Source organism: Hoplias malabaricus, chromosome 1 (genome assembly GCF_029633855.1).
Source record: "Hoplias malabaricus isolate fHopMal1 chromosome 1, fHopMal1.hap1, whole genome shotgun sequence".
NCBI classification, from domain to species: Eukaryota; Metazoa; Chordata; class Actinopteri; order Characiformes; family Erythrinidae; genus Hoplias; species Hoplias malabaricus.
In genome coordinates, this window is record NC_089800.1 from 69,819,746 (window position 1) to 69,847,078 (window position 27,333).

Below are 27,333 nucleotides of genomic sequence, written 5' to 3' on the forward strand. Positions count from 1 at the left end.
AGGAATGGGTGTTTGGGAAAGTTCGATTAGTTCTAGGATAGGACTTGTTGCGAGCATCCATAAAGTACTACAGTGAACGTAACAAATGTACCCAAACAGGGACGTTGGTTATTTGTTGTTAATGCGGATCAGATGATCCACTGTAGCTGTACCCCTGACAGGAACAGCCAAAGGAAGAAGAAGATGTGTAAAAACAATGCCATATGTTATGGGTGATCAGTGTGTACTACAGGGTGGACTATTTATATGGATACACCTTAATAAAATGGGAATGGTTGGTGATATTAACTTCCTGTGGCACATTAGTATATGTTAGGGGGGGAAACTTTTCAATATGGGTGGTGACCATGGTGGCCATTTTGAAGTCAGCCATTTTTGATCCAACTTCAATTATCTTTTCAATGGGAAGAGGGTCATGTGACATATCAAACTTATTGAGAATTTCACAAGAAAAACAATGGTAACTTTATTGTTTCATGGGTTATTTACAAGTTTCTGACCACTTATAAAATGTGTTCAAAGTGCTGCCCTTTGTGTTGGATTGTCAATGCAACCCTCTTCTCCCACTCTTCACACACTGATAGCAACACCACAGGAGAAATGCTAGCTCAGGCTTCCAGTATCCGTAGTTTCAGGTGCTGCACATCTTGATGTTATGGTGTGGTATATGGGGAACAAAGATAGTGGGGCCATTCTTCATCAATGGAAGCCTCAAGGCCACTGGATATGCAAAATTGCTACATAATAATAATAATAATAATAATAATAATAATAATAATAATAATAAGTTAGATTTATATAGTGCCTTTCTAATACCCAAGGTCGCTTTACACAAAGAGGAGAGGGGAAAAAAAAAATAATAATAGAGGAATACACTTATGCCTGCAGAGTGCAAAAGTACTGAGAGAAGAGATCTTTCTTCCAGGTCTTTAGCTGGGTTTTAAAGGCAGAAAATGAAGAGCAGAGACAAAGACTTTTTTGGTAATGAATTCCAGAACTTGGGTGCCATCATGCTGAATGATCTACCATCAGCGGTAATCAGTTTAAATTTTGGTACTGACAAAAGACCGCTCTCAGAGGACCTCAGTGATCTTGTAGGACAGTAGGAGTGTAAAAGTTCAGAAAGGTAGGCTGGCGCCAGACCATGCAGAGCTTTGTATGTGAGCAGGAGAACTTTAAACTAAATACGGAGTGAGACAGGTAACCAGTGGAGCTGATAAAGAACAGGGGTGATATGATATTTTAGAATAAGAGAGGACCCGAGCAGCAGAGTCCTGAACACACTGAAGGGAGTGTCTGGTCGTAGAATGAAGGCCAATGAAGAGAGAATTACAATAGTCTAAATGGGAGGAAATGGAAGCATGGACCAGAATTTCAGCGTCCTTAACAGAAAGCAGGGGACGAAGGCAAGCAATATTATGTAGATGGAAAAAAGATGTTTTGGTTAGGGCCTTAATATGAGGTTTGAAGGACAGAAAGGATTCAAGAAGTACACCTAAATTGCAAACAACTGGAGAGGTTTTTACAGCTAAACCATCAAAGTTAAATGTGATATCAGAAATTTTTGAAAGAGTGGACTTGGGGCCAGTGAGCAAGACTTCAGTTTTTTTCTGTGTTGAGTTTCAAAATGTTGGCATGCAACCAGTGTCTCAGATGCTGAATGCAGGAAATAAGGGCAGTGGGGGACAGAGTGGAGGTATTTTTGGTGCTCATGTATATTTGAGTATCATCTGCATTACATGATAATTAACACCATGGCTGTGGATGATCTGACCAAGTGGCAGCATGTATATGATGAATAGTATAGGGATGATGATGTGTTTCCCTCTTTATGCACTGAAGCTGGCACGTTCCCCGTATCTTTGTTCCCCATATACCACACCATAACATCAAGATGTGCAGCACCTGAAACTACAGATACTGGAAGCCTGAGCTAGCGTTTCTCCTGTGGTGTTGCTCTCAGTGTGTGAAGAGTGGGAGAAGAGGGTTGCATTGACAATCCAACACAATGGGCAGCACTTTGAACACATTTTATAAGTGGTCAGAAACTTAATATAACTATGAAATAATATAACTCATGATAATATAACTCATGATAATGTTTTTCTTGTGAAATTCCCAATAAGTTTGATGTGTCACATGACCCTCTTCCCATTGAAAAACAAAAGTTGGATCCAAAATGGCCGTCATGGTCATCACCCATCTTGAAACATTTCCCGCCTCTCATATACTAATGTGCCACAAACAGGAAATTAATATCACCAACCATTCCCATTTTATTAAGGTGTATCCATATAAATGGCCCATCCTGTATATCTTTAATTTGAATGTAGCCTAAAGACTTCACAGTTGACTTGGATTTGTATTTTGTGGCTTACACACAGACACATAAATCACTCAAACACAAACCCTTGTGTGATGGCAAAGACCACTCAGTTATTAAATATAAATGTTGAAAAGGTAACTTTTATGTTATAAAAATTTAATCCATATCCTGGAATCTTGGTCTGGGCACTTGTTAAGAGAACACTATGTAGTATTTTTACATAAAAATGACAACTTCAAAGAATATTGTGAGTTTCCTCTGACCTGTAATACCATTACAGTGCTTCTCTCACTGCTCCCGGGGTTTCTAAAAAAAACTGACCATACAGCTTCAGAACCAGAGGGAGATCACTCGTAAGAGATGTGTAACACTTTACAACACACAGCCCCTGTGTGTTTACCTTGCTAGAAGTCTCTATTGCATTTTTCCTGGTACGGACATTATTGGAGAGAGAGCAAGGAGGAAGGAGAGCGAGAGAAGCCATACAAGAGTTAGTATTGGACTGACTTTACTCAGTAGGGTGTATTTGGCAGTAAATATGGTAATAGACAGCACCACACTGTGGAATACAATACAGTTGAGCTGACTGCTTTTTGTTTTGGTTTATGTTCAATTCTGGCACGAATTCAGCATTTTATTATTTAAATGGAAATCAACATGCATTGTTTTCTGATAAGAGACAGAGTGATATTAAATAAATGTGATGAAAATTTGTTTTTCATTATGCCATGTTTTCTACATGTCGGTGTTTAAAAGTAATCTCATGTTTATTGCATTTCAATGACATGTTTATTTTTTTTAAGTATCTCACGATGTAAAGCAGTTGTGCACTGATTACATTTGAAGTGACGATTCAATTCTGACACAAATTCAGCATGTAACTTTTTAAATGTAAATCCTTGTGTATTTTTCAGTAAGGATATCAAGCAACATGAAAACATGTTGGCACATATTTTTCATGTTAGTATGGAAAAACAATGGCGTGTTTTGTTTGCATATCAATTGTCCTGTTGCAGTGATTGCATTTTAATTTGGCACTAATTCCTCTCCATAGGTGGGAGCTCGGGAGACAAAAAGCCACTTCTTACACAGCACTCCTTTAAACATGAATTTTGGTTAAAGCAACTTTATTTAAAATTCTTCTTTGGGTGCTTATTGAAGGTTTATTTGGTCACTGCACAGAGATGTACATGCTATTTAATGCAAATGTAACAATAAAAGATAAAAAAAAAAAAAAAAAAAAAAAAAACCCAAAAAAAAACAACACATTGTTAATTTTATCATTAACATATCAAAATTATTTATTAAAGTCCTCAGGCAAGGGAGAAAATATTACCACTCAGGCACTTGCTGCAGGTGAAATGCTACATGCATATTGCATAATGAGGAACCTCTCACCCTGCCCATGCTTTCTCTGAGAGACCTGAAGCTCCATCACATCATTTAAAACTGCTGATAAAAACATTGCCCAGTGAATCATGCTTGTAAGATAACACTAACTGCAAATTCTGTAATTAGACAACAGATGCCTGCACTGACTAGCAACATGCTGAGTTAAAGGAATAGGAAAACGAAGACCATCCTAGCGACCTGGACTCTCAGTTACAGATCGCTGTAGATTCAGCAAGAATTAAAATCAGAAAGCTTTTTAGCAGGCACTTATAAAACCATCATACCAGCATTTAAATATACTAGTGGCACCATGTGATGTGAGATAATGTAAGCATGTCAGATCTCTCCAATTTCCTGGACAAGTAAACATTTGTCATACACCTCCAAACCTGTAAGACCAAAAACCACATTACTTCATAATTTAATACTTGTGAAATCCCATTATGGGCCAGATTCTGAAAACAAGATTAAGCTGAATTCTAGACTAAAGCACACTATTGGCACTACTGACTCTTGAAGCTGATGTTCACAATTTTAATTTAAAAACACTTTTTATAAAATTCTGAGGGCTTTACCTCACACTTTGTTAGTTCTCCACTTATCTCCACTTGGTTTTATGCTCAAAATCTGTCTAATGTTTTTCGGATATGCTTAGACTCTCTCTTTTTCTCTTTCTACTCTTTGCAGAAAAACGGTGTTGTTTAGATAGACCTCCTAACATTGAAAAATATGAAAAAACGATGAGGATATTGCTGTATTCCAGCTCCATAGGTGTGCAATATTTAATTATTTTTGCTGTTTTGGATTACTTAAGGTGAAATAGGTGCCAAATTTGGGAGACTGCTATCTGTATGAAAGTAAACATGAAAACTGCTATTGACATATCTCAAATTACAAATGAGTTTCTGTGGTAAACAGTGAATAAATACTTGTAGACAAATTAAACTTCAGCCTCATACAAATAAAAGTATTTTTTTCTTCAAACATATCACTTCACTTTAAAAGACACAGAGCTTCTGAAAATAAACAAACCAGAAAGAACAGCACTTCTGCAGAATCATAAACGTTCCCTTTAAAACATGACATTTTCCTCCTCATACTCATCCATTATCATTCGTGGTCCTGTAAACACCAAAAGCTTTCTTTGATTTATTCTATTGTGTCTATTTCCTTTTCACAGTAAGTACTTCTTAATAGCTCCACATCCTTTTAGACCCATGGATAGTGCTGACATCTGGTTTGTTCACATCAGAAGTGAGTGTATAGCTTGACATTCTTCTCTCTCTCTCTCTCTCTCTCTCTCTCTCTCTCTCTCTCTCTCTCTCTCTCTCTTTCTCTCTCTCTCTTTCTCTCTCTTTCTCTCTCTCTCTCTCTCTTTCTCTCTCTCTCTCAAAGAGAAGAGTGCTGTTTATCTGATGGGGAAATTTTTTTTCTAATGTGTAATACATTGGTAAACACTCACATTTTCCCAGAAATGCAGTTAATGTAATGTATAATATAAATGTATAATTATATTTATACATTTATTGAGAGTGGCCTGATGTAGAATGATGTAAAATGTTCAGTTCTAAAGAAAGCAAGTTTTCTGCCTCAGAGTATATAGCTATGAAAATATTCCATTATTGTTTAAGAATGGTAGTCCGTTTAATTAAGGGACAGGGGCAGATTAATCATACAAAAGGTCTTACTAATTTTTTGGACTGTATATTTGAAAATTCCACTGTTTTTCCACATCCCATTTAATCAGATTACTGTATATAAGAATTATTTTCTGAAATTAATAACTTGGTACTTGGTGGCCTTTCAGTGGTCACTGACTTTTACACTCCAACGTCTTTTATCTTCTACATGGACAGGTTTGAATTAGCACTTTATTTTGATGTAAAGAACTGACAGATTTTACGAGATAGAATGTCTCAAACTCTTATCACAGCCACGTTATTTTCCATTGGATTTTCCCTGCCCCTGAATATCATATTTGGTTGTTTTGCTGAGACTTAGGCAGCTGAGGCAGTGGATGAGGTGACGGTAGCAGCTGATAATACGTGATTGTCCCAGTTTGAAGGCCATACCCATGATGGCCATACCCATGATGATGAAGAGGAAGGTGAGCATGAAAAACTTGGGGTGTTTGGGCACAATGTCCCCAAAGCCGATGGTTGTGAGGGTGATAAAGCAGAAGTAGAAAGCATCAAACAATTCTAATTCGTTTTCCCAAATGGGCAATATCCACGCCCAGAGCAAGATGTAGGCAAAGACCACTAAGAGGATGACCAGGAAGGGCACATTGAAGCGGTCCATTTCTTGGCCAATGGAAGTTATGTCCCCAATCTTGAAATTTTTAGGTGGAGGGGGCATTTGGTTTAGCTGTGGACAGGAGCATGAGCGAACAAGTGGACTTTTACGCTTGAACTTCTCTTTAGTGATGATGCGGTCAAAAATCTCCACGTTGTACAGAAGCTGCTCTGTCATCTGTTTAATGGACGACTGGATGGTCACTCTGTGCTCGTCCTGCGACTCTTGCATACCAAAGTCTCTGCCAAATACGTAGGTGCCATCACTAACAGCAGCAAACTTTCCAGACTTCAGGTGGGGCCTCCAAATGCGACAGAAATAACGCTTGCAGCTGGAATGGAGTCTTTTATAGCTGTTGGAGAAGAGCATGGCCAGAATATCACCAACATCATTGATGACCAGCAGCATGAGTGGGATGCCCACCATGGCATAGAGAATGCAGACCAGTCTGCCAGTCTGGGTTACAGGACTCAGATCTCCATAACCTGAAAGAGAATGGAGGTTATCTATAAAGTAGTGTTTATTTGAAACTGATATTGTGTTTATTTGAAAGGACAGTGGGTTTATTTATTTATATTTTCTATATTTTAATTTAGTTTCTTATCCACAAAGCTAATGCAGCTAAAAATATAAGCTAAAATGGCATTAGCAGCATGCTAATTCTGCTTGCATAAATCAACAGGTATTTGCCCAAAATATGTTGGTTTGTAATTTCCAAATAAATTGGGTATATGCATTCAAAAGCAGTTTGACATCTTCAAACATGAAAAAGGTTTTAAGATGGCGGCTACTACTGTTTTAACCATGTGATTTACAAATTCTTAAACAAACAATGTTTCTTAAGACTGACATTATTTTTAAGAAAGTCATTTAAAAGTGTATTTTTTTTATAATAGTTGTTTACATTATGTCAGATTCCATATAATTCATTTTATTAGATCATCTTACAACTCCACATAGTCTAAAGTGAATGATTCTGGCATGCACATAGGACCTAATTTGTGGCACATTAGTGTTTTTTCCACATTTTCCTGGTAGCTCAAGTTCACAGCTTGCAGCACAAAAGTTCCAGGCATTGAATATGGCTGAATATATTGTGTAGTGGGGAAACATTTTTTGCTGACTAAATTGTTGATGAAGTTTGTTTATGGCAATAAAGAAGAGAGAAATATTGCTAGCTTTTAGCACAGCTTCCTTGTCACTCTGTGGTTTGTACTTTTGTGAACTAAGCTGTTATCAGCTCTTAGATATAGTGTTCACAGACTGCTACAGGATCAGATTACAAATGTAAACAGACAGCAGACAACATATTGCTGTTCCTTCAGCATGCTCATGAAAGCATCATTAACTGTGGCTCAGCTTCTACGTCCAGCTTTAACTACAAATACTTATAATAAGAGTCTTATTAAGGGTGTTAGTTGGTAGTAGTGGGTATGGTTAGTTATATGCTTAATCATGTATTTGCTCTTTCTGGTGATGATCAGTCTGGTGATGCAGTTGCCAATGTACTTTCACTTAGAAAGTCAACAAAAAATATCACTGGGTACAGAAACATTTGCATATACACTTTTCAACCATATAATTCCTGATGTTTCATATGTGTGATGTCTTCCTTATTATACTACAATGTGGGGAAACAAACTTGAGATTTGTCCCATGTCTTTGACTGGTCAACATGTTAAGACCAACCACTGATGTTCTACATAATGTTTTTATGATTTACTTTTCTTTCAGAACAGTAAATCATAAAAATATTATGTAGAACATCAGTATACAAATCCAATTTTCAAAAAAGCTGGGACATTGGACCAAATGTAAACAAAAACCAAATGCAATGATGTGCTAATCATGTAAATCCTGTATTAACCTGAAAACAGTACAAAGACATTTTAATTTGGAAAAAGTTGAAACTTTGGAAAATGTTTAATTCATATTTTTCAGATGATGCCAGTAACATTCCAAAAACATGGGGAGAGGGTAAGACTTACTGCTCTGTTTCATCAATTATTCTTTTAACAACACAGTAAGTGTTTTAGGAACCTTGTCTTGCTAAAATAAACAAGAAAGTTATGCTTTCTGAATGGCAGCATTTTGCTTTGAAGCCTTCATATATTGTTCAGCATTTACAGTGCCTTCGCATTGCGCTCAATGATTCCGGGTAGGCTCCGGACCCACCGTGTCCCTGAACTGGATAAACGGTTACAGATAATGAATGAATGCATGAATAACAGTGCCTTCACAGATGTGCAGGTCTCCCATGCCATGTGAAGTAATGTACCACTATACCATCATGAATGCAGATTTTTGAACTGCGCACTTTTAAAAAGCTGCATGGTCCCTCTCCCCTTTAGCCTGGAGGACGCAAAATCCATGATCTACAAAAAGAATTCAAATTTTTGATTTGTCGCACCACAGGACTTTATCAATTTTGTGAATTTTAACATGTCAATTTTAAATGAGCTCAGGCCCAGGGAAGTCAGCAGCATTTCTGGATCCTGTCCAAATAAAACATGTATCTCCAAAAGAGTAACTTTATTGGAGAGGGGAAATAAATATGAAAAATTTAAAAAAATATAGAGATACAGGTTTTACTTTGGACAGTCAATGTGGTTTCTTCTTTGCATAAGAAGATTTAACTTTTTTTGTTTTTTTTTTGTGGATGCTGCAACAAATTGTTTCTTGGATGCACAGACAGTCTTCAGAAGTGTTCCGACTTCTCACTTGAACTCGCTCTCACCAACACATAATGTCTGTTCTCCATCTTCACTGGCTTCCCATAAAGTACTGTATTCAATTCAAAATACTTTTTCTCACTTACAAAGCTCTAAATAACCTTCATATCTGTCTGCTCTTCTCCATCCCTACAAACCCATGTGCACACTCAGGTCTTCCTCAGCCGGGCTGCTCACTGTCCCTCCTTCCAGCCTTCACAGCTACAGTGATTGCGCTTTCTCTAGGTCTGCTCCGCGAGTCTGGAACTCTCTTCCGCCTTCAGTCCAACATTCTCCAACTCCAACTCTCTATATTCAAGTCAAACCTCAAAAAATATATTTTCTCCCTTGCTTATAATACTCCTCAAACTTAATCTTTTCATGCTTGTTCTGTTTGTTAATGTTTTGTATTCTGTATTTGCTCGGTTTTGTATATCTTTGAATGTGTTTACTATTGTAAGAGTTTTGAAAAGCGCTATATAAATATAATGTATTATTATTATTATTGTTGTTATTATTATTATTACTATTATTATTAATACAGTAGTATTAATAATATTAGTAATATTAGTACAGTAGTTGAGCATTTAAAAAAAAGTAATTAGATTAGTAATTATTGCTTTGTCTTACAAAGCAAAAATGGCATATGTTGTCTATGTATGTGCTGATGCAAGGCGCATGCTTCTGTCCTCTCTCAAACACAGCGGCTACTATATAAACAAATCTAAACTGAATCAAACATGCACTTGTCTCAGAGGAGATGTCAAACTGCTGGGTTTTTAAATTTGATATATTTTTTTTTACTGTTTGATTTTTTTTTTTTTTTTAGTTTTATTTAGTTTCTAATTTATTTTTATAGCTCTTAAAACTGTGGACCCTGTGTGTTGTCATATCTAACTATGGGCATGTGTGTATTCATGGGTTGCAATGATGTAATTTTTTTTTTTTCCTTGGCTTGGGTGCCATATTGAGGACAGAGTGTCTGGTTACAGAGCACAACACTAATATAAATAAATGAGAAAGCAGGCTAGATCTGTCTCATAGACAGCTCCTCTACCTGCACTAGAGAGGATTTTACAACACTCAAAAGCACAGATGCCCAGCACCTCATTGTGTAAGTGGCATAAAGGGTCCCATAGCTTGGCATAATGAGGAAGAAAAAGACTGTTAAAATCTGTTAGTACATTAGCATTTTCGTGATAGGATCTAATAAACTGTTAGCACATCTGACTCTAGTGAGTTTTTCATACACAGATGATATACAAGCTTCAGTCTCATTTCACTTGTGATTTATTTTAGTGTGTAAGAGACAGACACAAGCCACAAATTCTTTTGTTTCATCCCACCCCTCACCGGTTTACAGGGTACATAATCTCACCCTACTGTCCCTGTGCTCTGAGAGTAACAGATTTTTGGAGGATAATGTTTTATCATGACTGTCTGCTTTAATAATTCATCTGGTTTGGCTGAACCTTTAAGAAAATCTGTCTGAAAATATATGATTAACAGTAAGTGATGTTTTCATGCCACAGCGAATTCCTTCGTAGGGCATGGTGCGTCATAAAATAATTGCCTGAGCACTCACAGAGTACATTGTATGTCGACTTTTGAGTGAGTTATAAGGTTCATGTTTCTCTGTCAAATTAGCATCTAATTATGGTCTATATTATTAGTATTATTATCTGTGCTGTGCACTATGTAGGGAGTATGGTGCCATTTTGGGGCACAGCCTAAGCTCTTCTACTGACACAGACGAACAGAGCTTCATTTACAAACATGATGAGGAAAAAATAAGGACTAAAATGTTGACAGAAACAATAAAACAATTTAAATATTACAGATTTTATTTTATTTTAAATGTTTGGGTAATACATAGGTCCCCAATATGGCTGCTACTTTACACAGTGACATCAGCTGCAACCTATAGAGCAGAGCACTGTTAATGGCCCTCTTCCTCCTACTTGGCTCTTCCATTAATCAATTTAAGGTTCTTAGGAAGATTGTTGAGAGTACCTACATATCTGGTGCTCAGAACAAATGCATATCCGCAGAGAGTGACTAATGGATGAAGACACAAAAACCTGACGCGGAGCCAAATCAGCCACAACACTTTCTCTGGATCTCCACATCGGAAACCTACAGAGAACTACAAAGCTATATTCTTAGTCATAGAACACTGCAGTCCCTTGCACTGAAGTCCTCATCAATAACATATGAGGAATTGTGAGCCTGACCTGGATTTCTGACCTGGAAACTGAATTTTAGATTCTTAAAAAAATTGTTTTGCTGTCACAAAACTGTTCCAATTACATCATAGGACAAGCCCTTTCTTCAGTATTTGTACATCTCTGTACTTTTTAATTTTATCTTTTCAGTATATTAGTTGTAGCTCGTTTATATTTTTATCAAAGATGTACCGCTGGTTCCGCATGAATGGTTTCTAGAGGGGCGCTAATTAGTGCAGCATCGGGTTTGTTTTGGAGAGCGAGGGAAAGAGCAGCATATGGCGGCTCTGAGCGAGCGAGGGAGAGACTGTACTGTGGTAGTTGAGGGAGTGTTTATGCGAGTGTTTTAAATCGTTTATAATCGTGTTTCATTAATACATTTAGACGCTGAATGACTCCATCTATTTTGATGTGTTTTATATAAGAAGGGCTCGTGCACTGTGGTGGTAGAGTGCATCTTTATGTCGTTTAACTTGCTGTGTGTGTTTACACCGCTGTCTGTGTGTGTGTACTGAGCGTCGCTGATATTTGAAGTATCAGACATAGTTGTGTATTTACAGGCGTCAGTTCATATGCGCAGACACAAAAAGGCGGCAAGTTATCGGTTATAATATCAGCTAAAATTCCAATATCGGATCGATAACAATAACTAAAAACATCCACATATCGGCAAATAACATATCAGCCGCCGATATGTCGTGCATCAATAACCACCTGTTTGACGTGTATGCAATATTCTCCTCAGCTCCAGCAGGTGGCAGTATGTAGACATACAACCTGTAACAAACAGAACCTGTCTTCTCAGTAGCCTCTCTCAGGCCCCATCCACATGTGCATTTCAATAAATAAGAATATCATCAAAATATAATTTATTTAAGTAATTCACTTCAAAGAGTATATATATATATATATATATATATATATATATATATATATATATATGCACTCAATACTTGGTCAGATCTCCTTTAGCATGAATTACTGTATCAATGCAGAGTGGCATGGAGGCAATTAGCCTGTGGCACTGCTGAGGTGTTGTGAAAGCCCAGGTGATTTTGATAGCAGCCTTCAAATCGTCTGCATTGTTGGGTCTGGTGTCTCATATTCCTCTTGACAAATGTCGGGGGTTTGCTGGCCAATCAAGCGCTGCATCTCCATAAAGCTTTTCAGCAGAGGGGAGCAAAAACAAGATTTGTGGACCACTGAGCAACAGTCCAGTCCTTTTCTCCTTGGCTCCGGTAAGACGCTTCTGCCATTGTCTTTGGGTCATGAGTGCCTTGACACAAGGAATGCAACAGTTGTAGCCCATGACCTGGATACGTCTGTGTGTGGTGGCTCTTGAAGCACTGACTCCAGCAGCAATCCACTCCTTGTGAATCTCCCCCAAATTTTTGAATAGTTTCTTGACAATCCTTTCAAGGCTGCGGTTATCCCTTGTGCACCCTTTTCTACCACAATTTTTCCTTCCACTCAACTTTCCATCAATATGCTTGGAGGGTGTTAATGGCTGCATTCTGGACATCTGTTAAGTCAAGAGTCTTTCCCAGGATTGTGTAGCCTACTGAACCAGACTAAAGGACCATTTGAAGGTGTTTGCTGGTGTTTTGTGTTGATTATTCTAATTTCGAGACAAAGACTTTGAGGTTTTAATAATGTTCATGAACATTATTAGAAATAATAGTTTGAAATAAATTGACACTATTGACATTTTCAAAAAACAAAAGCAAAAACTTCACCCCTAACCAACAGTGTTTTTAAATAGTCATGTCCTCACGAGAATGCAAATTTAAAGTCAGATTATTATTATTTTTTTTTATTTCCTCCACTCTCACTTCATTCTCTCTGTATTGTCTTACACTCTCTCTCTATCTCTCTCTCTCTCTCTTTCTCTCTCTCTCTCTCACACACACACACACACATGCTAAACAAAGGCTGTCGAAAGCTTGGTGAAATGAACTGTTATTTAGTGGAATTCCCCGAGCACCAGCAACTGTTTAGCTTAAGTATGTGACACTGGTCCATAAATACGACAAAAATAAACCAAGCCATTTCTCATAGCTGACTAAGATAATTATGCAAATGTTTCCTGGTTGATTCATGAGAATGTTCAAGCTTAAAAAATGGCTAAGCTCACAGTAAGCTAATTAAGGAAATGCAGTTATAGTGGCATTAATAGTTTTCAAAAAGGCAGTCAGTTAACGTCATTCATTGTCTTTAACCCCTTATCCAATTTAGAAATTATTTGTGATATTAAATCATAGTTTTGTCTTGCTTTCTGTGTTTACCTTACTGGCCTGTTTACATTTCTGCAAAATAATATTTTGTGAACATGAAACATTGATATCTGCTTGCTCCAGTAAAGTATCATACATGTCCATAAGTTTATAGACACATCTTCTAACTAGTGATATTCATTATTTTAAGGTGCTTCCATGGTCGACACAAACATTTCATTGTGCAAACACAGTTATCTCTTTAGAGCACTAGAATTAAAATTCTATATTTATTCATTTTAAATGTACTTAACACAAAAAAATCAGAAAAAAATAAACATTTTGAAGAGCAGATGTCTACTGTCACACTTTTGCCCTGTTTCCTGTTCTCCTGCTCTTTGTTTCCTGGGTCCCACCATGTGCTCCTTTAGCACATGGCTTTTTTTGTTTTGGTTCTTGTTTCCCTCCTTGTCTCCGCCTTTGCTCCACCCTCTAGTTGTGCCTCCTTTGTGGTCCTACCCCCTTTTTATCAGTTCCCAGGTGTTTCTTGTTTGTGTTGTCTTTTTATAGTCCATGTCAGTGGTTCCTGTTTGTGGGTCATTGTATTTTTGCAGTTTATGCTTCATGTCCTTGTTTCTGGTTCTTGCTATATTATATTTTGTTCTGTGTTTAAAGCTTTCTTGTTTAGTGTTTAGACCCTGTGCTCTGTGTTTTGCCTTTTTGCTCTGTTTTGTTCTTGTTTAGTGTTTGGCTCTGTGTTAGCATCCTGTATTTAACATCCTTGTTTCTTATTTTAAATAAAGTCTCCTGTACTTACCTCTATCCTTGCCCTCTGTTCCTGTTCCTAGCTCTTTGTACCTTTCCCTTGTATCTCTTGACTATATTCCTATGTGACATCTACAAAATTCCCTGTATTATTACTTTCTTCAGGATGTAATGAAATTATCATATTAAGCTTTTTGTTCTCACAAAGAGACAGGAATAATGAGAGCTCTTTTGAGACAAAGAAGAAATCATCTTAAGAGCTGCCTTAGCAAAGCTGTAAAAGGAAAACACTTGCAGCTGATTGCCTGAAGTCATGATATGGGGAAATTAATGTAATTTTGAGGTCACTAACCAACTGCATTGCTCTTTCCACTTAAGCAACAGAAACCAAAGTCCTAGTTGACCTAATGGGCCATTAGCCTTCAGGGTTAGTAAAGAAAATTATGCTAAAGTGTGCTGTATCCTTCCCCAGAGATAATACAAACCTAACAGGCGGAACCCGTGAGACATTTGCATCATGTTTTCATCAATATCTTGCGTGCATTTAGAGACGCAGCCCAGAGGTCCAACCTATAAAAATGTTCTTATTCAAAAGGTTTTCCTCATTACAATAAAACCTGTGTAAAAATGTAAATAAACAACTACTGTGTTATAACATAGACATATTTATTTTTTAAATTTCATTCATAATTAAAGCTGTTTTCTATGCTTCCTCTGTGATAAAATGCTCACTTCCAGATTGCAATGAAAAACTAGAGGATGTCAGAGACTCATGTTCCCAAATTTTATCATGTTGTCATATGATCACAAGTGAGGTGTTAGGTCTCAAATTATATTTTTATTAGACGAATATAAATTCAATGCTTTATACCTGCACCTGCCATTATTATAGCTCATTTTATCATTTTAGCCTGCCTGATCTCCTTTTTCTCATTGATTTTATTTGATTTTTGTTTTCTTCTTCTGATACTGTTTCACTGTTCTGAAAATATTTTTGGGGAGTGTCTATGGTAATACTCAGAGGCTAAATATGATATGCAGCACTGTGCTGGGCTCCTATTTTATCCAATGTGAAGTGAGATGTGCCTGTTGAAATGCATAGATTTGCATCTGGACAGGATTAAAATGAAGAGATGACCACTGAGTTCATGAACACTAGGTAATTTAGCCTGTAATCTTCCCCTGAGGAATTCAGGGGAAAAGCTCAGACAAGCTCGATTTGGACGGGAATAAAACCCAATGCAAATTGAATCCCATTCAGACAGGCTTTAGTTTGTTGTGTTTAATATAGCATAGTGGATAATATTGCACAAAACAGCTTATAATTTAGGTCACAACAAAATCACTATTCCAAGTCCATGGACTAGACTCCCAACTCTGCGGAGAACATAAACTTGAGGGTTAAACTGAGATGGTTCTTTCTGTGGTTGTTATTTAATGTATATCAACATGCTAGTGTTGAAAAGGCTAGCTGTGGACTGTCACTAAACCACTAGACCACACCTTGAAGGGCTGCTGTTTTTTTCTTCACTGTTCCACACATGGTTTCCTTGCCCCGCAGAGGTGGCCATGTACTACTAACAGATATGAGAGTTTCATTTCAGTCTTTAAGAAATTGTAACATATCCTCTGAGCTAAAGGTTTCTGTTTTCCTCTCTAATCTTTCTCTCTCTCAGAGCAAATATGTATGTATACTATTGACACTCTGCTATCCATCTGTGGTTGGCCTGGTTACTGTAGACTTGGCCCTGCTTTCTCTCTCTGTGTTAGACAGGCCATTATGGGCAAAGTACACAATGTGTCAATGTGCCATGCAAATAATGTCAACGCACCATCACACTTAGAGAGATGGGAGAGAGAGAAGCATAGAGATGAATTGTAGAGAACTAATAAGGGTTGCTTGCTGCAGTAACAAATTCTATTTTTGTGAAAGGATTTACCCTATATGCTGAAACATTTCTGTGAGGATATAATAGCATACAATAATGGCCAGAACATTTATGAGATTTGTTACTGATGTTGCATGATGATTTCTGGTAATTACCTAATTCAGTAATCATAAGGGTCTACAAACATTTGGACAGATAGCAACACGTGGTATAGATCAAGGGTGGCTAACCCAGTGTACAAGTGCAAGTTTCAATAATAAAATGATTGTTTCATATTCTGTAGTTTTAAAAAAACATATTTTTTTTCTCCCTTGTGTTTTTGTGCCATCCTAGGTCTAGATTTTAGATAAAATATAGGGGCAGGAAGTGGGTTTTGAAAAGCCACCACCCTTCTTCCAGAGCAGGTGCCTCTTTTAACTGTATTTAAAGGAAGCTGCTACTGTTATGCTATAAAGTAAGAGTGAAAGTGAAATAAAGTGTAGATGCAGAGAATAAACAAGTGTTGAACCTCACCAACAGTGGTGAAGACTGTGCAGCAAAAGAAAAGAGAACCATAGAAGTGCCACCTCTCAGGACTCTGGAGCCACACAGCACTGAAGTTGGTCAAGATGTTTTTCCCCACTATGTCCACGAAAGCTTCCTCAGGCTCACCTGGACACAAGAAGATCATTGTGAGAAAGACAGTATGATCTGCTAGCCTGCTTGAGGAGTCTGCTGGTCTCCTCTCAGACTCTCACAATAAGGCCCTTTTTTTCGAGCTGCAGAGCCTTCAGTTCATTCTCTATATGCTTTCTTCATACACAACATGAGGGATGATCCAAATGGTTCCCTACTCAATTCTCTACATTTCTCACTATGTAGTGAATAGGTCACTAATTAATTTCAGGCACAACCCTGCATGGATAATTGGAGCAGCCGTGTAGCGCGAAGAGAACATTTATTAGCTAATATAACACATCTGGGAAGTTGGTGATCTCCTCCAAGCATGTTAAACTGTGTTAAGGGATTGTGTTAACTGCAGTTTCGCACAAAGTGAGGTGCTAACGTTCCCCCTGCCAGCTTTGCAGCATGGAGGAGATCAAGTTAACAGGTGGAACTGACAACAACAAGGAGCCAGAGGTTACAGAGATTTTAAAAAAAAAAGCAGAAAATTACAAAATTAGTAGTCCATGATACTACAGCAGTCTGTGACTCTTCTCTTTTTTGGAAACATTTAGCCTAAAATAAAATGCTTATGCTCCAGGAGTGAGGAGCATGAGCAGCAGAAAACAGAATAGGAGCTGGACCTAAAGGATTAAATTACAGCCAGTACATCAGGAAGCAGATTCCTTTGGAATTTTGGTTAAAATATATACTATATGTGTGTATGTTTTCAAAAAGTTCATATATGTATACACATTCTTTTTCAAAACATACATATGCCTGTCTTGTTTTGTGACGCTAACAGTATTCCCCTGTCTAAACAGCCATGTTCAGAACGACCTGTTAAGTGCCTGTTCCTTTAAATAAGTGCCCATGAGTGAGTAAGAGGTCTGGGTTTTAGCCATTTTCACTTTGTTCTCTTTCTTCTCCGTACTTGGTTTTGCCATATCAATACTCTTATTTCTCTATGCTTGTTGCGTATATTTTGCTTTGTTTATCTTTATCTGTGTTGTCCCAAAATAGCAAAAATAAGTCAATATCGCCCACCTATGGAGCAGGAATCCTCATATTGGTTCATGATTTTCAAAGTCATTTTGTTGTCTAATAAACTCCAGATGCTTTTTCTCTGCTATGAGCAGTGAAAGAGAGAAAGCCTATCATGTCGGACTGAGAAATTATTATTATTCACTCATTCTGTAACCACTTAAACAATTCAGGGTCACGGTGTGTCCAGAGCCTATGTGGAATTATTTTTGGGCACAATGCATGAAAACACCTTGTAGTGTAGACACACCTTGGGGTGTCAGTCCTTCACAGGGCAACACACACTCACACTGTCATACCTATGGACATTTTTGAGTCGCCAATCTACCTACCAATGTGTGTTTTTGGATTGTGGGCAGAAACCGGAGCACCTGGAGGAAACCCATGCAGACACGGGGAGAATACACCAAACTCCTCATGGCCACCCGGACATGAACCCACAACCTACAGGCCCCTGGAGCTGTGTAACAGCAACACTACCTGCTGCGCCACCGTGCCGCCCCAGATGTATACAGTTTTACATAATTTTTACATTATTTTTTAATTATTACAATTTCAAAAATCTGATGTAGGAAACCAAATTATAGATATTTACAAAAGATATGAAGCAAAAGTCTTCAATTGCAAATCTCAGTGGTGGTGAACTTAGTAAAGAGTTCACACAGGAAATGATGTTCGAGAAGAGTTTCATCTTTCCCAGAAGTCAGTTCTAGTTCATTTCTCATAAACACAAGTGCAAATCCTACAGTCATTGTGGTAGTAACTTTTGCTGTTTCTGTGGTGGTACAATTCAGTTCCTGAATTCAGCATCACTGTACCGACTGAAATTTTTATTATTATTAAAAAAATCAATTTACAGGCACTGTGGTTTCATAAACAGATTAGACCCATTTTGGGCACCCAAAAAGCCTGGAGAGCTAGCAAATTGTGAGAAAATATCCTTAGAATTTTATAAAAGTTTTTTTTTTATTAAAATCTTGAATGTTGTCTTTAAGTCCTTTCCACATTCATGAGCAAATACAGACCAAGTACAGTACAGCAAGTGCATGAGAAAGTACAGACCAAAGGCATAGAATTAGCATGGACGGAGGTGACGTGTCCCCACAAATATCCAGTGATTATTAAATTGACCCCACCAACAATACAATTTGATCCCCTCAAAAAAAAAAAAAAAAAAAAAAAACAGATCTCTGAAAGTCTCATTAACATAAAGGTGCAGAAAGGGTTCAATCACATTCTCTACTTAAGCCCTACCTCCCCTAACACATATGTGGCTGTGCCTTTCCCTGCCAAACAAAAAAAAACATAATAATAATTAATAAATGACTTAATAAAATTTTCTTCATCCATAATAACGATAATAAATATAAAAATACATTTAAACCCCCCAGAGAAAATAATAAATAAAGCCTTACATAAATTAAAATGTCTATTTTTCTCTCCAGATCATTTTTTAATTTTTTTTATGTATTCATTTAATAATGTATTCATTTATTTCTATAACAATTTTTTTTGCATTTATTTTTCCTGATTTATTTTTTTCCTTGCGCTTATATATATATATTTTCTTGCTCTTATATGATAATAAGGGGGCTGTCCATCAATGATGTCATGGAGCCTGAACATTCTGATTGGTAGTGTCGCAGTCACACAGCTCCAGGGACCTGGAGGATGTGGGTTCGATTCCCGCTCCGGGTGTCTGTCTGTGAGGAATTGGTGTGTTCTCCCACAGTCCAAAAACACACATTGGTAGGTGGATTGGCGACTCAAAAAGTGTCCTTAAGTGTGAGTGAATGTGTGTCTGTGTTGCCCTGTGAATGTGTGCACTGTTTTATGGTTGCACTTTAATGTTGTGTATTGTCTTATGTAGCACCTTGGTCCTGGAGGAACGCTATTTCGTTTCACTGTGTACTGTAAACACTGTATACTGCTGAAATGACAATAAACTTCTTGAACTTGAACTTGAAGGACTGGCGCCCCCTCCAGGGTGTATTCCCGCCTTGCGCCCGATGATTCCAGGTAGGCTCTGGACCCACCGCGACCCTGAACTGTTTAAGCGGTTACAGATAATGAATGAATGAATGAATGTCGTTTTCGTCAGTATGGTAATGCGGCCTACAGGCAACAGGTAACCAGAAATGAGGCTCTTGTCTGACCTGGCTGAGAGTGTAAATGTGGATTATTTACTTTTTATTGTGGAGGCTGTGGCTGGAATGTTTTCTGTTTTGCTGCTACTGCCGACCGGAGTTGACAGCTCATCTTCTTTCTATGGTGAATTAACCATCGATCAACCAATAAGAATGTTCAGGCTCCGTGACTTCATTGATGGACAGCCCTCTTATTATCATATAAGAGCAAGGAAAAAATAAACATGGAAATAAATGAATACAAAAAATAAATTGTCACAGAAATAAATAAATAGTTAAATCAATACATAGAAAAGAAAAAATAATAATAACATTTTTACAAATTAGTCAAGAGAGAAAAATAGGTAAATAGACAGTTTTGTTTATATAAATAGACCATTTATTTAAGGTTTAATTTATTATTTTCTCTGGGATTTTTAAAAGGAAGGTTGTGCACTCTGTGATTCACTGCGTTCGGGAGCTTGGCTGAAGACCCACCCACTGTACACAATATGTCCCCAAAAAGTGATTTATCATTAAATAACTAAACAGTTTTTGAGTAATAACAAATCTGATCATAATATTTGGTTTTTATTTAAAGAAAACATGCATAATAAAACTATGCAAATGCATCTTTACCATTTTCTTCTGGGGAAGAGTTAAAAGGTTGCAATATACGTCACATCTCGTAAACTCTTGTATCTAGAATCCCGAGATTATCAGTGGTAAATACGACTTTGTCCGCCGTTTGGGTGCAATTTTTGAAACTGTCAGAGAAAACTGCTGCCTTGTGCAAGGATCTGGATGAAAATATGTCTTGTACTTTCATTGACTCATTGAGAGAGAGACAGATTTTTCGGTGATTGTTACTTTGTTGCTTTTGTGGAGATTATGCATTGCTCCATCTACTTTTATTATTGATGAGACCTGTTTCATTTGCACTATGGCTGAAGTAAACTGAAATCTAAACTACTACTTTGTCAGTCACTAGTTTAACATTAAGGTATATTTTTTAACATTATAATTCACATGATATTATTCAGAATAATTTAAAAGCACGTAGAATAGCATATGTATTATATCAGTCCTTTGTCGTTTTATCGCGGAGCAAAGAGAAAAAAACACGGAATGCTGAGCCCAGAGTAGCAACATCAGAGGAGCTATTCTCCCTATCACAGCTCAGTAAATCATCATAACACTTTCAAAGCTTTAATTGTAAGGTAAAATACTCTAACTTAAGAGTAACTTAAAAGACTTGGGGGAAGTATAGGTTGATTATAATTGTATAGGACTTACGTGTTTTCAAATGAATTTGCCGATACTCGAATACCTAGATCCGAGTATATTAACGTAGGTGAAAGTATCAATACATGACTTGAAAAGTAGTTTTATCCTATCAACGTTACCCGTGTGTGTGAGTCTGTGGGTGGGTGCTTTTACCGGAGTAGCCGCCTGCCTCCGTCAACACTCTTTTCACGTGCTCGCGGTACTCATTCTGCTGCTGCAGCTGCCGCGCCTTGGCTCCGGCGCTCGTGCCTTCGATGGTGCTGAAGAGCGCGGCGCCGAGCAGTGCGAACCCGATTAGAGATACGATCAGCGCCGCGTGAGGCAGCAACGCCGCCGCGCACGCGAACAAGCGCATCCTTCCAGACCCTGGAGCGCGCGGTCCGGCGACAGTAACGATAAAGTAACGGAGAATAGCGCGCGCCTCAGTCCCAGCCGCTCCCTCCTTCCGTTCCAACAGCACGCGGAGCCACACGGGCTCTTATAACCACCTCTGCCGAAGAGGCGCCTCCGTCTGCTCACAGCATTCCTGCGCGCTGAGAGAGAGAGAGAGAGAGAGAGAGAGAGAGAGAGAGAGAGAGAGAGAGAGAGAGAGAGAGACGACAGGTGTGCGCGCTTTGTGCGTGAACGCGCAGCAATAACGCTCTATTCAAAGCACGGAATGCGCAAAGAGGGCACTGGAGGATTGCGTGTGTTCTCTGGCCACTCCTCCTCTACTCTCTCTCTCTCTCTCTCTCTCTCTCTCTCTCTCTCTCTGTGCGCGTGTGTGTGGTCCAGATATATCCCTTTGTGGTGACCCAAATCTGTTTAGACACTCGCATTGTGGGGACTTGTCTTCCTTACATTCTTAATAATAAGGCTGTTACAAAAGGTTCTCTGAGCGATGCCATAGACAAACCACGTTTGTTTCCATAAAGAACCATTTCTTGCTAAATCTTTTAAATGGGTAAAGAACCTTAAGCTTTAGTGAAGGATTTCAAACCTTTAAAAGCTTCTCCGCACTCACACATTTCTTAAAGAAACATGGTTCTTTATGAAACCAAAAGTGGTTGTTCTATGGCATCGCTCAAAGAACTCTTTGTAGCACCTTTAATTTTAAGAGTGTATGGTGAGAAAAATGATAAGCCCACAATGTAATTAATGATATTTGAAAATGAAGGTATGTGTTAAAGGCAGATTCTATGAATCTGGGGAACTGCTGTTCTCTCTTTGTTAATATTCAGAAGTGTCTTTTAAGGAAGTGTGGAATGTGTGAAAACAAAAAAAGCGACTGTTTGTATGTGGCTAGTCTAAGCTACAGATTCTCTGGTTGTCAGAGAGCTTGTTACTTTCAGTGTGTTAAACGGGCCTCACTGTCAGGATTCTGCCAGTTCCATTCTAATTGGCTCTGAAGTGTACACAGTGATGTGTATAATTTTGTATTCGTTCTGGTATAAGTTTAGGATTAGTATTAAGGCTGGAGTGGATATGGTTAGGTTTAGCGTTTGGCTAGCTCCGGTAAGTGTTATACAAGTACTGGTTTAGTTAGGGTTAGGTTATAGAAGTCATTGTAAAAGTAAGTGTTAGTGTTTACACAAACTGAACAGACAACTAAATAATAACCCCAGAAACATACATAAAACAGTGTGTTAGTGATTGTGCGTGTGAATTAGGTATATACCCGGTTGAATGTGCTGAAACCTGTTTATATAACTCATGTTTTGGGCACAAGTCTTCCTTATTAAGATGTAAATCATGTTCCAATAAGATAAACCACTACATTCTCAGGGGAAATAAAAGGTACTGAACAGGTACATTATTGTCACTAAAAGGACCAATTGTATAAATGTACCCTTTTAAAAGGCACAACATTGGTTTTAAAATCCAGTTGTTTTTGCTAAAGGTACTTTACAATCTCTTGCCCAGAGGGAGAAGTAAATATTCAAAAGCGTTCATTTAAAGACTGTGTAAAACAAAATAAAACATGTAAGTCCTGGAGGTGAAATGGAGCATATGATACCAACACAACTAATATAGATTATGGTACAATTATGTTACCTAAGTAACACCTTTGAGGGCAAGGTCTAGATTAGGTTTGGATAATAGTGGTATTTCTTGATTAGGTTTGGGTAAATGTCCATGAAATGAATGTACATCTTTGAATAGCCTTAACAATGCATGCATGTGTGTGTGTGTGCACCAAAAAGCCCATAAACCACAAAGGCATTGTAGAGCTCTTACATACATTAGAGCTCAGCTGAGTTGAGTGGTGTTTTATGGCTTATAGAGGAACTGTGTTCTGCATGAGCTGACACTTGGAGCTGAACTGACTGATGTTGGATTGATTTGAACTTACTCTATTTGTGAATCTGATGCTTAATAGTATTTTGTGTAAAATGTATGAAATCTGGTTCTCACATAATATCTCTGTTGCTGAAGGCTTTACATTTTAGTTTCTTTGAAATGGATGCATTTGGAAACCAGTGTTGAGTCGAGTGAAACAATGCTGAGACTCTGAAGTGTTAAAAGTAACAGTGAGTAACCTGAAACCTGCTGAAATGGCTTAATATACTATAACAATGATGTGGGAACACCAAATTTTCAGCACTATACTGCTCATAAATACTCTCTACTGCTGACACGTGGTCTATGACTATTTATATCTCTACAGTCAAATTCCCTACCATTTTAAAGTCAAATAATTAATAAAATAAAATATAACCCTTAGTTGTTAATTAAACACTAAACAGACCACAGCCAATTTACCCTGATCAATGTTGGTTTTATTTAGTACACAGAATATAACACAAATAATGCACTTACATATTATATTTAGTAATAAAATGCTAAAGTGAACAAGTTTGTTGCAGTTCATTGTTGTAGTACATTAAACCATTAATTATATGGATTATATGAATGTCCCATAAACTGTGTTGTAAACTGTGTTGATATAGCATCGATGAGTCGATTTATTGGCAGTGTATATAAACTTAACAGTCGTGTCACTTCCTGATCAGCTTCTTGTGTAGTGAATACAAGGAGAGAGACTGCGCATATCATTCAAACAACCATATTGTCTATAGGAACTGCACAGAAAAATGTCCTTAACTTCAGGTTAGAGAGTTTAGAACCCAGTTATCACCAAAAAATGTTTGTCATTAGGTATCACCAATATTTACTGTTATATATTCTGTTATAGTTATAAACTCTCTCTATATAATACACATTCTGAAACTCTCTATATAAAATAACTATGTGATAATACAAGCTAGTTTAAATCATAATTTATAATTTCCCTCATATGATTCTGCGGCTTATTCTTGCAATGGCATTTTTTATTAATTATTATTCTTACTGCATTTATCAGGTTTCTTGTATTGTTTTCTTGAGACAAACTGATGCTCCTTTACAAAATTGAGATAAGCAGTAAACAAAATAATAATATTAATTTAAATGAGAGTAGTTAAAAAAATAAAATAAAATCTGGTGTAGGGTGAAGAACCAGTTGAATGTGAAGGATTCAATGTCTCACAAGAAGACATGAGTACAATTTAAAGATTATGGGAAATAAGTCAAGAAAACAACTTACAAGAATTCATAAAATGCACAGCAGCAGACACAAAATTTTATCTATGACTTGCTTCATGAACAGCTGTTTTACAAGTATGTAAAATAAATGTACACTTTTCACCATGACAAACAAGAGACTATACATTTAATTGGCATAAGCCAGTCAAACCATTCTGAATAAATACATGTGCTTTTATTATTCTCAGTTCCTTTTTCAAACACTAGAGTGACATCTTTAACAATGCTGTGGAAAAATTTACATTTTTAAGCTATGAAGAAATTACATTTGTGGATCAAACGACAAAGTCCATTCACTGTTGAACAGAACTTGGGCTGTGTCATAATCGAAAACAGCTCAGAAATACCTGTATTATAGGTAGTACAGCTGTGACTGATCCATTCAACCCACTCAAGCACAACAAACACTAACCATACCAGCACCACCAGTATCACTGCAGCGCTGAGAATGATATGTATGGTCAGTGGTGCTGATGAAATAGACAATGAATGTAGGTACAAAGTATTTTCCTACTCCAGCCATCATTCAGTGTATACTTATGTAAAAAAAAAGCATATACAAAAAGAATGTCTGAAAATGTAGAGGGTGTGTTTATCACTTATTACTTACTTTCACTTAAAAGATCAACAAAAGATTTCATTGGATGAAGGGTGCTGAAAACTAATGGGCCGTGGTCTCTCTTCAGCATTGTACAGCCTTATAAGCCCATGCTCATCCCTCTGGCTGCATCCCATCCCTCTCACTGCTGTCTGCTTACTGTCCTGCGTCTAAATATTTATGTGAAAGCCCTTCACACTTCTGTAAGACACTGTTTGGCTTGGCGAGGTTGAGAGGTGGTGGGTCTCAGGGATATAAAGTGTTGCCCTTTAGCATAGAAGAGCCCCTCAAGCTGCTTGTTTACATAAAGACCATTTGCCCTCATGTGCATCTCTGACAAGAAGCTGATTCTGATGTAAAATTTGGCTTGGAAAGGTATTTATTAATAAATAATTTGAAGATGACCATTTAAAAATGAGTGTATTGATGTTCTGTAACAGGGCTGGCCAACCTGCCAAACACATAGAGCCAGAAAATAAAACACATTACTACCAGAAGCCTCGAGCTGTGTATTTATACATATATGTGTTCACACAACTAGATGCTACAGCAACTGCAACTTCTCATGACAATCACAAACCAAGACAGAGTTGACACAGTTTCAATTCCAGATGTTGGAAAAATCTAATCTTTGGAAGTCGATTCCCCTTCACCATCTGTGTTTACTTTAAACTTGTTTAGCTGCTTTCATTGTTAACAGAGATACTGCTAGGCTTTGAAGACAGCTTTGGAACCAGGTGGCACATTTCCACAGGGTAGCACAACTTGACAGAACACCGGAGTATAGTGTGACTCTCTCTGTGTGCTGTAAACATAAAATATTTTGTGTAAAATCTCCCGCATTTAAACTGTCAGTGCTTCCGCCGTGTCGGCTCACCGTGCGTTCACACTAGCAGGCGACAAATCGCTTACGTCGCCCCAGTCTTTTGTGGGTGTGTCGAGGACACTCCTGTTGCCTCGGGGGTTGGGTGGTTCAGAGAGCAGAAGCTGGCCAAACTTCTGACCCTGTGTCTACGATTGGTTCAAAGAATTTCTTCCAGCCAATCATTTAGAATTCGGCTTTACCGTGTCATAACTCATTTGCATAAAGTTGAGAAACTCTGAACTTGATTTGACGCTCTGCCGCTTGTCGCTAAATCGCGTTCTTTCATAGGTAAAGACCAGACGCCTGTCGCTTTGTCACCTGCTAGTACAGGGGTCGGCAACCTTTACCACCCAAAGAGCCATTTGGACCCGTTTCACACAGTAAAGAAAACACTGGGAGCCACAAAACCCTTTTGAATTTTTACATGAAATAACACTGCATATAACAGGGTTTTTTGCCTTTTGCTATGTATAAATAAACTATTCTGTGTTACATTTTTGAAATTAATGAACGACTGCAGAAAAATGAATTAACATTTCTGCATGCAACAAAACATTTTTAACTCCAAAAAAAGACGTTGGGTTGGCGGTTAAGTAAAATATTCAATATCTATTTGAGTCCTTGTAGTTATGGAAAAAAAAATGTACTTAATTACGAACTTAAATTATCCACTGGCAGCAAACAACAGTGCTGTCCTCTCTCTGCGTGCCATCATCCTTTTACTGGCGCCGTGCAGTCAGCTGTCAAACAGTTCTAGAAACCGCACACTGGCGGGTGTCGCACGTTGGAAATTGTGACGTGTATTAAGAGCGACAAAATGTTTTAAATATTAAAATATTTTAGATGTTACAAGATCTCCATAATCTTCATAGAATTACATTTTGAACATTAACAAACTAAAATAAATACATTTAAATTAAATACTCAGTAATTATTTTCAAAAGCTGAGCCGCATCAGAGGGATCAAAGAGCCGCGGGTTGCCGACCCCTGTGCTAGTATGAACAGAAGTCAGAGACAGAGCAGCAGTACTATAGGTCAGGGACATATATTTGTGTGTCAGCCCTGTGTGACTGCAGTTTTATATGACCAGCCACGATTTATCGAGATTGAATTGCATGGCCTTGGAGATCAACCTGTCAATCGCGATCGACTGGTTGGCAACCACAGCAAAGTGAACGTTTTTAAGTAAGAAAGTACAGACCCATCTAACTTGTAATAAACGACTTAAATAAATAATTAAATAATAAGCATAAATATACAAACTTAAACTGGGTTTATCATTATTATGATCATGTTCCTCCTCCTTATAATTGTGCACTTAAAAATATTAGCGTCTAATTGTGTATCCTCCAACTCCATTTTGATTTACTCCCCATATGTAAAAGTCTTA

General features: G+C 37.7%; 1 protein-coding gene across 1 annotated transcript; it reads right to left on the reverse strand.

Moving 5' to 3' along the window:
* Positions 1-5,580: 5,580 nt before the first annotated feature.
* Positions 5,581-21,270, reverse strand: kcnk18 (potassium channel, subfamily K, member 18). The gene is made up of 3 exons (XM_066651572.1): positions 21,069-21,270; positions 16,330-16,467; positions 5,581-6,498 (listed from the first exon to the last, which is right to left on the reverse strand). Exons 1-3 carry the CDS (start codon positions 21,268-21,270, stop codon positions 5,657-5,659), a joined length of 1,182 nt encoding a protein of 393 aa, XP_066507669.1. The 3' UTR covers positions 5,581-5,656.
* Between the last annotated feature and the right edge of the window lie 6,063 nt (positions 21,271-27,333).